Source organism: Salmo trutta, chromosome 13, assembly GCF_901001165.1.
Source record: "Salmo trutta chromosome 13, fSalTru1.1, whole genome shotgun sequence".
Taxonomy (NCBI): domain Eukaryota; kingdom Metazoa; phylum Chordata; class Actinopteri; order Salmoniformes; family Salmonidae; genus Salmo; species Salmo trutta.
Genome location: NC_042969.1, coordinates 4,040,897 through 4,054,263, shown reverse-complemented (window position 1 = coordinate 4,054,263; position 13,367 = coordinate 4,040,897). Strand labels below are relative to the sequence as shown.

At 41.0% G+C, this 13,367-nt stretch overlaps 1 protein-coding gene across 1 annotated transcript in view; it reads left to right on the top strand.

The window, feature by feature from the left end:
- The window catches only part of LOC115204996 (GPI ethanolamine phosphate transferase 2-like), a 97,735-nt gene that overhangs the window by 58,724 nt on the left and 25,644 nt on the right, over positions 1-13,367 (top strand). Inside the window, exons 7-8 of the mRNA XM_029770567.1 lie at positions 4,858-5,075; positions 9,169-9,444. Of these exons, the coding sequence (XP_029626427.1) occupies positions 4,858-5,075; positions 9,169-9,444 (494 nt within the window). The remainder of the gene's footprint in view (positions 1-4,857; positions 5,076-9,168; positions 9,445-13,367) is intronic.

Sequence of the window (13,367 nt, the reverse complement as noted above, 5' to 3'; positions counted from 1 at the left end):
CTCCAAAAGTCTTCGCCTCACTGTGCGTGCAGATGCACTCACACATGCCTGCTGCCATTCCTGAGCAAGCTCTGTACTGGTGGTGCCCCGATCCTGCAGCTGAATCAACTTTAGGAGACGGTCCTGGCGCTTGCTGGACTTTCTTGGGCGCCCTGAAGCCTTCTTCACAACAATTGAACCGCTCTCCTTGAACTTCTTGATGATCCAATAAATGGTTGATTTAGGTGCAATCTTACTGGCAGCAATATCCTTGCCTGTGAAGCCCTTTTTGTGCAAATGATGACGGCACGTGTTTTCCTTGCAGGTGACCATGGATGACAGAGGAAGAACAATGATTGCAAGCATCACCCTTCTTTTGATGCTTCCAGTCTGTTATTCGAACTCAATCAGCATGACAGAGTGATCTCCAGCCTTGTCCTTGTCAACACTCACACCTGTGTTAACGAGAGAATCACTGACATGATGTCAGCTGGTCCTTTTGTGGCAGGGCTGAAATGCAGTGGAAATGTTTTTGGGGGATTCAGTTCATTTGCATGGCAAAGAGGCACTTTGCAATTAATTGCAATTCATCTGATGACTCTTCATAACATTCTGGAGTATATGCAAATTTCCATCATACAAACTGAGGCAGCAGACTTTGTGAAAATTAGTATTTGTGTCATTCTCAAAACTTTTGGCCACGACTGTACTTAACAACTATTGATTTAGAACTACGGAGAGTTACCGCAAGTTACAAAGAAAACAGGAGCTGCCTCCACTATTCCAGCACCATTTCAACTTCAACATTTCAACATCATCTAATCACCTATGCTTAGTCTAAATACAGTGACAACTAAAAGATACCAAATAAATATTTAGTATTTTAACGTAAGCTAAATCATGTACGATGTGGCTGTGTGTGTGTGTGTGTGTGTGTGTGTGTGTGTGTGTGTGTGTGTGTGTGTGTGTGTGCTTGCAAGTAGAAAAAACATGTTGAATCACCCTACTTGCAAAGAGACATGCCAATGCCATCCTCCTCTTTCATTTAGCCTAAACGGTCTATGACTCTGTCATACAGTACACACTTTTAGTTTTTGTTGTCTTAGGCTACCTGGCTAAAATACTTGCTCGCTAGCCTCCTTTCAAGGGCAAAGATACGCCATGCCAGCTAGTTAACATTTTTTTATTTCACCTTTATTTAACCAGGTAGGCAAGTTGAGAACAAGTTCTCATTTACAATTGCGACCTGGCCAAGATAAAGCAAAGCAGTTCGACAACATACAAAAACACAGAGTTACACATGGAGTAAAACAACATACAATCAATGATGCAGTAGAAAAAAAATAAGACTATATACAATGTGAGCAAATGATGTGAGATAAGGGAGGTAAAGGCAAAAAATGCCATGGTGGCAAAGTAAATAAAGTATGGCAAGAAAAACACTGGAATGGTAGATTTGTAGTTTGAAGAAAGTTCAAAGTTCAAATATAAATAATATGGGGCAAAGGAGCAAAATAAATAAATACAGTAGGGGAAGAGGTAGTAGTTTGGGCTAAATTAAAGATGGGCTATGTACAGGTGCAGAGATCTGTGAGCTGCTCTGACAGCTGGTGCTTAAAGCTAGTGAGGGAGATAAGTGTTTCCAGTTTCAGAGATTTTTGTAGACATTAACATTAACATTAACCTACTACATCTAGCTACATGTTGAACTTCCATCCTCTCAGGCCAGGGGCACGATGTGTGAATTTATGGTTGGATCAGAATTGCCTTTATAATCATTGGCCAGTACGGAGAATTAAGTAAACCCACAGGTCCGGGGCCTCCATAGTGGCGCAGTGATCTAGTGGCACTGCATCGCAGTTGCTAGCTGTGCCACTAGAGATCCTGGTTCGAGTCCAGGCTCTGTCGCAGCCGGCCGCGACCGGAAGACCCATGGGGCGGCGCACAATTGGCCCAGTGTTGTCCAGGTTAGGGGAGGGTTTGGCCGGCAGGGATGTCCTTGTCCAATCGCGCTCTAGCGACTTCTGTGGCGGGCCGGACGCATGCACGGTGACATGGTCGCCAGGTGTACGGTGTTTCCTCTGACACATTGGTGTGGCTGGCTTCCAGGTTAAGCAGACATTGTGTCAAGAAGCAGTGCGGCTTGGTTAGGTCGTGTGTCGGAGGACGCATGGCTTTCGACCTTCACCTCTCCCCAGTCTGTATGGGAGTTGCAGCGATGAGACAAGACTATAACTTTTTTAATAGGAAATAGTACTGTTTGTCCATCTTGTCCTCAAAATAGTCAGAATTAATCTAAGATAACTCAAGAACCCTGTCATTAAATTTGACGTTTTTCTGAGGATATTTTAGTCGCACAATGAAGAATACCATTGAAGAAAGCACTCTTTACTTACTTTTAAATGTTCATATTTTTAAATATTCATTTGGATTCTTGCCGAACCTAATACAGAGAATCTCTGTATTCTGTGCACCCGAATGGAACAGAGGAGCTGGAATCTAAACCTTTTGATTAGGAGATGAAACAACCACAAACCACTTTATTCTTACTCTGCGGAGATGAAAGTTTGAATTCTTCACATGCTCAACAAAACCAGTGCTTACAGTGCGATTCAAGAAGTACACTCCCACATGTTGGACCTAGTTCAAACATGCTTTCTTCCTGAAGGGAAATAATGTTACTTTAAAATAGTTACAGGCCAGTTTATATAGCCTATACTTCTTATTGCAATACAGCGCTTTTCCCATCTAATTTCTTTCTTCTCCAACCGTCTGTCTCACTGGCGGTTGGTATTTGATTGATTGAGCTTATTTATTTGTTTCTCCGGAGTGGAGGAGGTACAGAGGTTACGAATGAGGGGAACAGGAGGTTTGTGTTCTTGCTGACGTGGCTCATTTCTGTCCTAATTGCCGTAGCATCCCCTTCTCCGAAAACTTGGCCAGCCACCTCGGTGGGAAGGCAAAAATAACACTGATGGTTTCATGACTCAGCAATATGACAGTGGATTATTGAAGAAGTCCTCGACTTGTTGGAATTATTTGTACTACAAGTGAAGTACCGCCCTCAGCCTCATTGACAACTCCCACTTCTTTTGATATCTGTTTTTCAAATGATTAGATCATTTTTTGTGTGGATTCAGCTAAAGCTAAACCATTGTTTCATTAAAATATGCTGTAATAAACTTTCCATTTCACAAAATTGGGATAACAGAATAATTAAATGATTAATAGTGAGCGTTATCAATTATGGCTGTGACGAGAACAGTATCTCAATACTTTTTTCCGTGGCAAAAATGAAAACACAAAGCAGACCAGTAATAATCGTATTAGGAGATGATGGGGAGGTAATAAAAAACCTTGTCCATGCCAGGCCAGGGCAGTCATCTCTCCTAACCCTTGATCAATTCATTCAATTACAGTTTCATTATGAATGGATGGCGTGTCATCTTCGCTTATGTTTGAGGAATTTGTCACCTGAGAAATCAAAGCGGGACATAGGGTGGATCCTGTGTGTAGTGTACAGTAACTGATTGAGTAAATGAAATAGTTCTTATTGTTTTTGTAATTGGTGTTTAGCAGTATAATTGGTTACATTAGCTGCAGTGTTAGTGTCTGTTGAAGTGGCAGTTGTTGTAAGATGGGGATACAATTGTAGAGTTTTGGCAGTACAGCTAGTAAATAATTAATAGAGACATATACTGTATATGATCTACTTTTTAGAGCTAGTCTCCTCAAAATATGTCATATTTATAGGCTCTATGTCTGTCAACCAACAATGGGTCGCCTTCATCAACCGGATTACTTTGTTACTTTTTCGTGTCCATCAGAGATGAACTGATGAAAGTGTAATGACAGTTCACGTTCGAGTATACAGCCCATGTCTCTCACTCTCATTTACACTGTCTTTTTAATATCTTTGATTTGCTAATAACTTCAGGCATCTTGTGGATACCTAAAAAGGCCATCCTCTGACCAAGGACCGTTTGTATTGTTTGATTCATGCCTATGGCTGAATGCTCTTATATTTCCACCTCCATTCCTGTGTCTGACATAATCACAATGTCCATTTATCATAGTTATGCTCATATTATTCAGATAGAGGCGCCGGCAAAACGATGGGTATCAAGTTGTATGCGTTCTAGAACAGTTGGACAAAGCGAAGGGTTGTTTTATTATACTCTACTTTTGAATGTTGTTGTTCCCAAAATTAGAGCTGTGACGGTCATGGAATTCTGGAACGGTCATGACGGTTCTTTTATTTTCATGGCGGTCTTCATCCATAATCGTTGGCTACATGATTATACAATTACCATGCCAGCCATAGCCAAAATGCTATTTTGGAAGGCTATTAAAATGCTTGAATGAAATGAATACAGAAAAGTGAACAATGTTCAATGGATTTTTTAAATATTTTTTTTTATATCCTGGCTATGAGTTGGCAACGTGAATTTAAGTGAATTACGAGCGGACTAATGGAGCTATAAATCTGCGTACAAATTATATGGCGTGAACGTACTGTTGATTGGTTATCGATTATGCTTTTCTCCAAGTCTCCAGCGCAAATGATTTGAGCATGTTTCGTTAATTAAATTTGTGTAAATCATTACCCGTGGTTTCTTACTAACACAGGGGTAACTATTAGTGTATTATTGTGTTATTGCCGCTGTACAACAGATACAACACCGTCTTGCAAGGTGCTACTGTTAGTTATTGTGTGTCTACCTTTGCCACTACTACCACTACTAATAATAGTTAGTCTGTTGTTCATGTGAAATTGATTGACATCTTATATCGCTCACACTTTGGCATAACACCTTCCTTTCCTCGACCCTCCTCTCATAATTGTCTCCCTCCCTCCCTCCTCTCTCTCGCCCACAGAGGAGGGCTACGAGCAGTTCCGCGTGGCGGAGAAATCCCATGGTAACTGGTTGAAGCTTGTGGTGGAGGGCAACACATCAGAGATGCTGAACAACATTGGGAAGAAGGTGCTCAAGCAGTACCTGGAGGCCCTCAGGGTCATGAGCGCGGCCCTCAGCAAGCAGATGGGCAAATACGACATGTATTCCATGGTGGTGGGCATGGTCCTCGTCTTCCAGGTGGGTAGTGGGGTGTTGCCCCCCCAGACCCTTGTGTCAGTTTGGGATTCTCCCCATGAATGGTTAAGGTTAGGATTGGGGGGGAAGGGAAACCTGATCCTATGTCTGTACCTAGGGGAACTTCACCGCAGAGCTGGGAGTGAGGGACAGGACGTTACATGATGATGATGATAGTGGTGATGATGTAGTCGGTAATATCTTGTGTGTGTATGTGTGTGTGTATATATATACACATGTACTTTGCATGCAACCCATAATAAGACTATGCAAAGTCTATTAAAATATTATCTGACTCCATAAAGACAATTCAGCAATGTGCAAGCAGGACTGTTGAGGAATAGGCTATAGGAATAGAAATGTCTGAGAATTGAATGATCAATGCGAGTAGATTTAAATTGCAAACTGAATCAATTCACGGCTAAACCATAAGTTTCTAGTTATTACTGGCATTATTCCAGGCATGATCGAAGAGGGAGAGAGAGAGAGAGAGAGAGAAGTCAAGGTCTGAAAGACCATGCCACAAGAGGTCCATGGGGAGGCGCTAGAGAGAGAAGTCAAGGTCCGAAAGACCATGCCACAAGAGGTCCATGGGGAGGCGCTAGAGAGAGAAGTCAAGGTCCTAAAGACCATGCCACAAGAGGTCCATGGGGAGGCGCTAGAGAGAGAAGTCAAGGTCCTAAAGACCATGCCACAAGAGGTCCATGAGGAGGAGCTAGAGAGAGACAGTGTAGTTACCTCACCAAATCAGGACATGAACAAGAGAGAGACAATTCATCTAAGACCAATGTATAACCATATGACCTGTTAGAATTCAAAATCGGAGTTGTTGACCAATAGCAGACTTCCAATCAGATATCATCAGACGTACAGAATGTTATCACAACAGCACCTCTGCTCCCCAGAGATGTGACAGAATGGGGGTTGTCGAGAGCAACACAGATATTTCAGCGTAACTGAGAAACACAATAGAATACTTGAATACAGTGTCGTCATGGACATGTCAGGGGCTGCCACTACATGCTGATCATGATGATGATGAACACTTGTATACATTATACCAAAAGTGTTATGTACAGTACATATGCATGCCAGTGCATGGTATGTGTGTGGCCACGGTGGGATATTGCTGATGTTTTTTAATATTGAATGGTATTAGCCTAAATGAGCACTTTGCATTGTAAACTGGTGTTATGTGGTACATATCACACACAACCCACATCCAAATATTTGCATTTTAAGATGCCAATTCTGCTGCCGAAGAGAACCAATATCTAGGGATATTCATAGAACACAATACATTTTAATGAACAGTTTTAATGTTGATATAAGGCTTGACTTTACTTAATCCCATGGTTTACCTTTACAGAGAGGCTTGATATAGCCTTCAATTATTAAAATGACCTCGAGCTAGCGTGAGAAGAACTATACAGTCGGAACAGAACTTCCCCAGAGTTCTGATTGGATGACAGATAATTCTGTTTCCTCTGGCTGTGATAACTTTAGATGATGCCTTGATCTTTATCGTAGCTACTTCTCAACATTGCTGCTACCAAACACTTGAACAGAAGGTATCCAATGAAGTGAGGTGTGTGCGCGCATGCGTGCCATATTGTTTAATTATCAGGTTCGAATCTAATCAAATGAACTGTTTTTGTCACGTGTTTCGTAAACAACAGGGGTAGACTAAAAGTGAAATACTTACCTACGGGCCCTTCCCAACAATGCATAGAGAAAGAAAATAGAGAAAAAGTTGAAAAGTAATAATAAAAGTCATAATAAATACACTGTGAGTAACGATAACTTTGCTATATAATGTTACATGGGATACCAGTACCTATTTGATGTGCAGGGGTACGAGGTACGTAACTATAAATAAAGTGACTAGGCAACAGGATAGATAATAATCAGTAGCAGCAGCGTATGTGATAAGTCAAAATAAATTAGTGCAAAAAGGGTAAATGCAGATAGTCCGAGTAGCTAATTGGTTCACTATTTAACTAACTATTTAGCAGTCTGATGTCTTGGGAGTTGAAGCTGTTCAGGGTCCTGTTGGTTCCATATTTGGTGCATCGGTAGCAAGTTAAATGATGTAGCGATGCTTTAAAGGTCAAAACATCTTTATACCGCTCTTTGTTGAGCAAGCATTTCTCCAAGTAAACTTTTTCTGGGGGCGAAGGGGATCTCAGCAACAATACAACTTTACAACTTTCCTGGGCTTGTACGACAAATCTTCCATGTGAACAACATTTGATGGGGCAATTCCCATGCGTTCCCTTCAAAACAAATTAACAGAGAATAATCTGCTGTGCTCTCATGCTGACTGTTGCAGTCCCAACTAACGTTCATTTGAATATGTTTCATCTTGGAGAAGAGGCTTTTATATGCAAACAGGTCATTTGCCGGTAAAAGCGGAAAACAATAATCATATGAAAATCACAGAACGTGTTGGCATTTGCTCACTTAAGTTATTTGTGTAAAGGGTTTGACTTAACGTTGGACCGTTTTGGATCATTGGTGGAGCTGTGAGATGTTTTTTATGAATTGTTTTTATAGAATACTGTTTTTATTTATTTATTTTATTTCACCTTTATTTAACCAGGTAGGCAAGTTGAGAACAAGTTCTCATTTACAATTGCGACCTGGCCAAGATAAAGCAAAGCAGTTCGACAACATACAACAACACAGAGTTACACATGGAGTAAAACAACATACAATCAATGATGCAGTAGAAAAAAAATAAGACTATATACAATGTGAGCAAATGATGTGAGATAAGGGAGGTAAAGGCAAAAAATGCCATGGTGGCAAAGTAAATAAAGTATAGCAAGAAAAACACTGGAATGGTAGATTTGTAGTTTGAAGAAAGTTCAAAGTTAAAATATAAATAATATGGTGCAAAGGAGCAAAATAAATAAAATAAATAAATACAGTAGGGGAAGAGGTAGTAGTTTGGGCTAAATTATAGATGGGCTATGTACAGGTGCAGTGATCTGTGAGCTGCTCTGACAGCTGGTGCTTAAAGCTAGTGAGGGAGATAAGTGTTTCCAGTTTCACTGTATGTTGTAATGTCCTGGGTTTAGAAGATTGCATCCACTTTTAGAATTTGCTTAGCAACAGTAAATACTGTACGCACAATAAATAAGATATGAACGACAAAGGTTTAACCTATAAAAATGCTTTGCATTTATTCCAGTTTGTACTCAAATTTCAGTTCAGTTTCCATTGAGTTCACTGGGTTTGTTGTCATGCTCGCGCTTTAAGACCGTTTCCTTACAAGTTATTTATTTATTTTCAGAAATAAAACTGCTAATTGCAGCATGACATAGAATGCTCTGCATAGACTCCCCAGCGAGTATTATTGGGAGCAGTTGGGAAAGTTGACAAAAATATCCCAAACTCTGAATAGAAACTAAGAAGTGTCCCTCGAGAGGTGACTGCCTTCTATCAGGAAGAAAGAAGCAGAGAGAGAGAGAAAATAATGTTTCCAAAAGAAAAAGTTGGACTTGTCAGCAGTTTGTCCCAGTCGATACTCAAGGACAAGGCAACTAGTCTTCTCTCCACTGCACGGTCCCTGATAGATTTAGTCCGTAGAGAAGGGAAGAGAAAGGGAACTATGTAGCAAAGGACCTGGAACTCTTGTTTCGTGTTTCATGTACTTGTTTACTTTGAAAAGAAAGAGCGTCCATGTTTGCTTCCAAGATGGCACATTGAAAGGTTCCAGTTGAAAGACATCAGTCAAGCCAAAATCCAAATGCAAAGATAGGGAAGCACACAAATGATGCTTCTGCTTTGACTCAATCCAAGCCACATCAACCACAGATTGACAAATGTCTGTACTCTGTTCACACATTGACTCCAGTGTTACCTCATAGTTTGCCCATCTATCCAGCCATCTCTCTCTATCTGCTGTTTCCTTTACTGTATGACTCATTGAGCTCATGCAACAGTTGCAAAGACTTGTAGCTGTAAAGGTGAGCTTGGTCTGTCCGGTGTTTTTGCATTATGTATGTGCATATTTGCACAACTCTGTGAGTCTGTTTTTGCTTACATCCATGACTGGACTGAGTGTGTGCGTTCCTCTTTCTCTCTCCAGCTCCTTCTCCTCCTGCTGCTGGCCATGCCCGAGGCACTGAGCGGTGCGTCAGAGGTAGATCTCCCTGTGTCCTCGGCTCTGCTTTCGCTGCCCTTCTACCTGCTGTGCCTGCTCCTCTTCTCCGTGCACATGCTGCTGTGCACGTCGGCCGAGAGCGCCTGCTACTTCTGCAGCCTCTCCTGGGGCCTGGTGTTCGGGGCAGTGGCCCTCTCCTCTGCCCTGCTCTGCATTCTGGTATCCATGGCAGCCAGGAAGGGAGCAAAGCCCCCTGGTAAGGTGAGTACATTGTCTGAGAGCCATCTCCAATGAGACATTAGTAGCTCTTTGTCTACTAAAGACTGGTCAAACTTTACACTCAGCATAGTAATTAATGGTCGTTTTCAGACCACTTTTGAAGTCTGAAAACTTTTGACACTGACCTTGGAGAGAACTATCACTTGAAGCATTAGGCTAGTGCATTTTCTTTTCTGACCCTCCCAGACCACAGTAGCCTATTTCCTGCCATCAACATTATACAGACGTGCTCAAATTTGTTGGTACACTTACAGCTCATTGAAATAATGCTTCATTCCTCCTGAAAAGTGATGAAATGAAAAGCTATTTTATCATGTATACTTGCATCCCTTTGATATGTCAGAATAAAGCAAAGAAGCTGTGAAAAGATATTAATTATTGCTTATTCTACAAAGAGATTCTAAAATGGCCTGAACACATGTGTTAGTACCCCGTAGAAAAGATAATAGATTATTTGATTATAGTGATATTTCAAACTAATTTAATTAGTATCACACATCTCCAATCTTGTAATCAGTCATTCAGCCTATTTGGTATCATTGTGTGCAACACACTGAACATGGACCAGAGAAAGCGAAGGAGACATTTGTCTGAGGAGATCAGAAGGAAAATAATAGACAAGCATGGTAAAGGTAAAGGCTACAAGACCATCTCCAAACAGCTTGATGTTCATGTGACAACAGTTGCAAATATTATTAAGAAGTTTAAGGTCCATGGAACTGTAGCCACCTCCCTGGACATGGCCGCAAGAGGAAAATCGACCCCAGATTGAACAGAAGGAATGGTAGATAAAGAACAAAGGATAACTGCCAAAGAGATAGAAGCTGAACTCTGAGGTGAAGGGCATCCTGACTGGTTGCATCACTGCCTGGTATGACAACTGCTCGGCCTCCGACCGCAAGGTACTACAGAGGGTAGTGCGCACAGCCCAGTACATCACTGGGGCCAAGCTTTCTGACATCCAGGGCCTCTATACCAGGCGTGTCAGGGGAAGGCCTTATTATCGCTTATTCTTATCTGTATTTTTTGAAACTGCATTGTTGGTTAAGGGGCTTGTAAGTAAGCATTTCACTGTAAGGTCTACACCTGTTGTATTTGGCGCATGTGACTAATAAAATTTGATTTGATATCAGTTTCTGATCGCACCATCCGTTGCTTTTTGAGCGAAAGTGGGCTACAGGGAAGAAGATCCAGGAGGACTCCACTTTTGAAGTAAAAACATTTAAAAAAAGCCAGACTGGAATTTGCTAAAATGCATATTGACTAGCCACAATCCTTCTGGGAGAATGTCCTTTGGCCAGACGAGTCAAAACTGGAGCTTTTTGGCAAGTCACATCAGCTCTATGTTCACAGATGAAGAAATGAAGCTTTCATAGAAAAGAACACCATACCTACAGTGAAACATGGAGGAGGCTCGGTTATGTTTTGGGGTTGCTTTGCTGCGCCTAGCACAGTGTGCCTTGAATCTGTGCAGGAACACAATGAAATCTCAATTATATCAAGGCATTCTGGAGCTAAACATACTGCCCAGTGTCAGAAAGCTCTGTCTCAGTTGCATGTCATGTGTCCTCCAACAGGATAATGACCCAAAACACACAGCTAAAAGCACCCAAGAATGGATAAGAACAAAACATTGGGCTATTCCGAAGTGGCCTTCTATGAGTCCTGATCTGACTGGTACGTTTGACTGGTACTGTATATTGTATACATTTTAATAGCTGTACACTGTAAAGTCCATTATCCTTCTGAAGAGTATGAAGTAGGCTGTTTGATAAGGTTTGAACCCTAAGAAACCTGCCTACACATAGTTTGAAGTACAATACCATTAAAGCTACTGTAGTAGGTCAAAGCGTGCTAGGCCAAAGCTGTGTGCTGGAAAACCTTGGTAGAGCATGGATGGAATAGGTATTGTGGTGCTCATGTGAATTTCCTGTCTTTTTTGGCTTCAGACCATGCCTACTTCTCACTTAAAAAATATTTTTTGGTTTTTAATTTCCATAGTTTTTACACAACATTATTATACAACATTGTAACACAGCAATAAAAGTTAGTTAAAAGTAAACAGTAATCACAAATGTCAACAGAAATGATGTAGTTGTTAGTATTTATTTAATATTAACAGCTGATTTTCCTGAGGGAAGCAAAAAAACAGAAACTCACTTAAGCCAATTTGGAGTAAACTGGGGTAAAACATGGCCTAATTTCTCTTAAGACAGTCGAGCAAGCCCCTGGAACCTAAAAGTTTACTGAAGAAAGTCCTACATTACCTGTAAACAAAAGTGAATTATCAGTAAATAAAGCATTTACAACCAAATGTACATTTGTCAGATATAGTCAACTTTGTAAATACAATTCAGGGATGGCCACAATTGCTCTTGAGAAGCTGCAGTTTTATGCAGGCTTTTTTGTTCAATCCCAGTTCTAGCACACCTGATTCTACTATTCATGGTCGTGATGAACAGCTGAGGTCTTGATGAACAGTTGAGTAGTAGTAGAATCAGGTGTGGTAGCAATGGACTTGAAAAGAAAACAACATGTATAACCCTGTGGATCGTCAAGAACAATTTTGGCAACTCCAGATACAAACAATGCTGAGAAACACCTGTAAAATACAAGTACCAAACACTCTTAAGAAAAATGATATACATATTTACAAATCAGCTCTAAATCCTATAACTACAAATGTTCTTAGTCATTTTGTACACAGCTGTCCAACTCCAGTAAAAGAGCATATATTCCCACATTTATAAATGGCTGTATAAATATGAAAACAGATGGGACTATGCACAGATTTGGAACAGAACATACATTTTAAGTATTGATACTGTGCAAATGACCATGTGTACAGTGTGCATTGGAATTGGCATAAGTCGTTTGTCAGCTCCACATGGGCTAGCTTGCATTTATTTCTCTGTGACAAGCGCATGCCCACAATCCTCTATGCTGCCATAAAGCACTGTGTCCTTGGGAAGTACCATAGAGATGGCGTGCATCTCATGGATGAGGGCAACAACCTCTTCCTTTAGAGTCTGAAAGCTGGTCTCTCCTCCATTCTAGCAAGACACACGCAGTAGTACACACCACCACACTCACTGCCACTTGCCTGCCACTCTACAAACCCAAAGGTTCGTTTAAGAGCCACCTAATTAATGAAAATAAGTGTGTGTGTGGGAGGGGGCTGTCAAAACTATAACTAAATGATGGTTAAAATGTTTCCTCTGGGAGACAAACCCACAGTCTTCAGATCCACAGGCGGAAACTCTAACCGTTAACACTACTAACCCTGTTCTTAAAACATTGATTTTGACAGACCATTTAAATGGACAGATTGGAGGCGTTCATTCCAAAATCATGTTGGTCATTCACTCAGTACTGATTGAACATTTATTTAGCTTTCTTGGTTAAAATACAATAGTCTAAAACTGTTGATTTGTTGAAAACAGACACATTTTATTATGTAGCTGACCAAGTTAGCTAGCATGTAATTTTCTTTTGACTGTGCACAGCATGGCGTACAATTTCACTTAGCGACATTTGTGGGTTTTCGAGCATGAACTGCTCTTTTCAGGTCCTGCCACAACATCTTAATCGGGTTTAGGTCTGGACTTTGACTAGGCCATTCCAGAACTCTAAATGTGTTGCTTTTGAGCCTTTCTGATGTAGAATTGCTTGTGTGTGTTGGATCAGTGTCTTGCTGTATGACCCAGCTACGCTTTAGCTCACAGATGGATGGCCTGACATTCTCCTTTAGAATTCTCTAATACAGAGCAAAATTCATGGTTCCTTTAACAAGGGAAAGTCATCCAGGTCCTGAGGCAGCAAAGCATCCCAAACCATCACACCACCACCACCATGCTTGAACGTTTGTGTGAGGTTCTTACTGTGGAATGCGGTGTTTGGTTTTC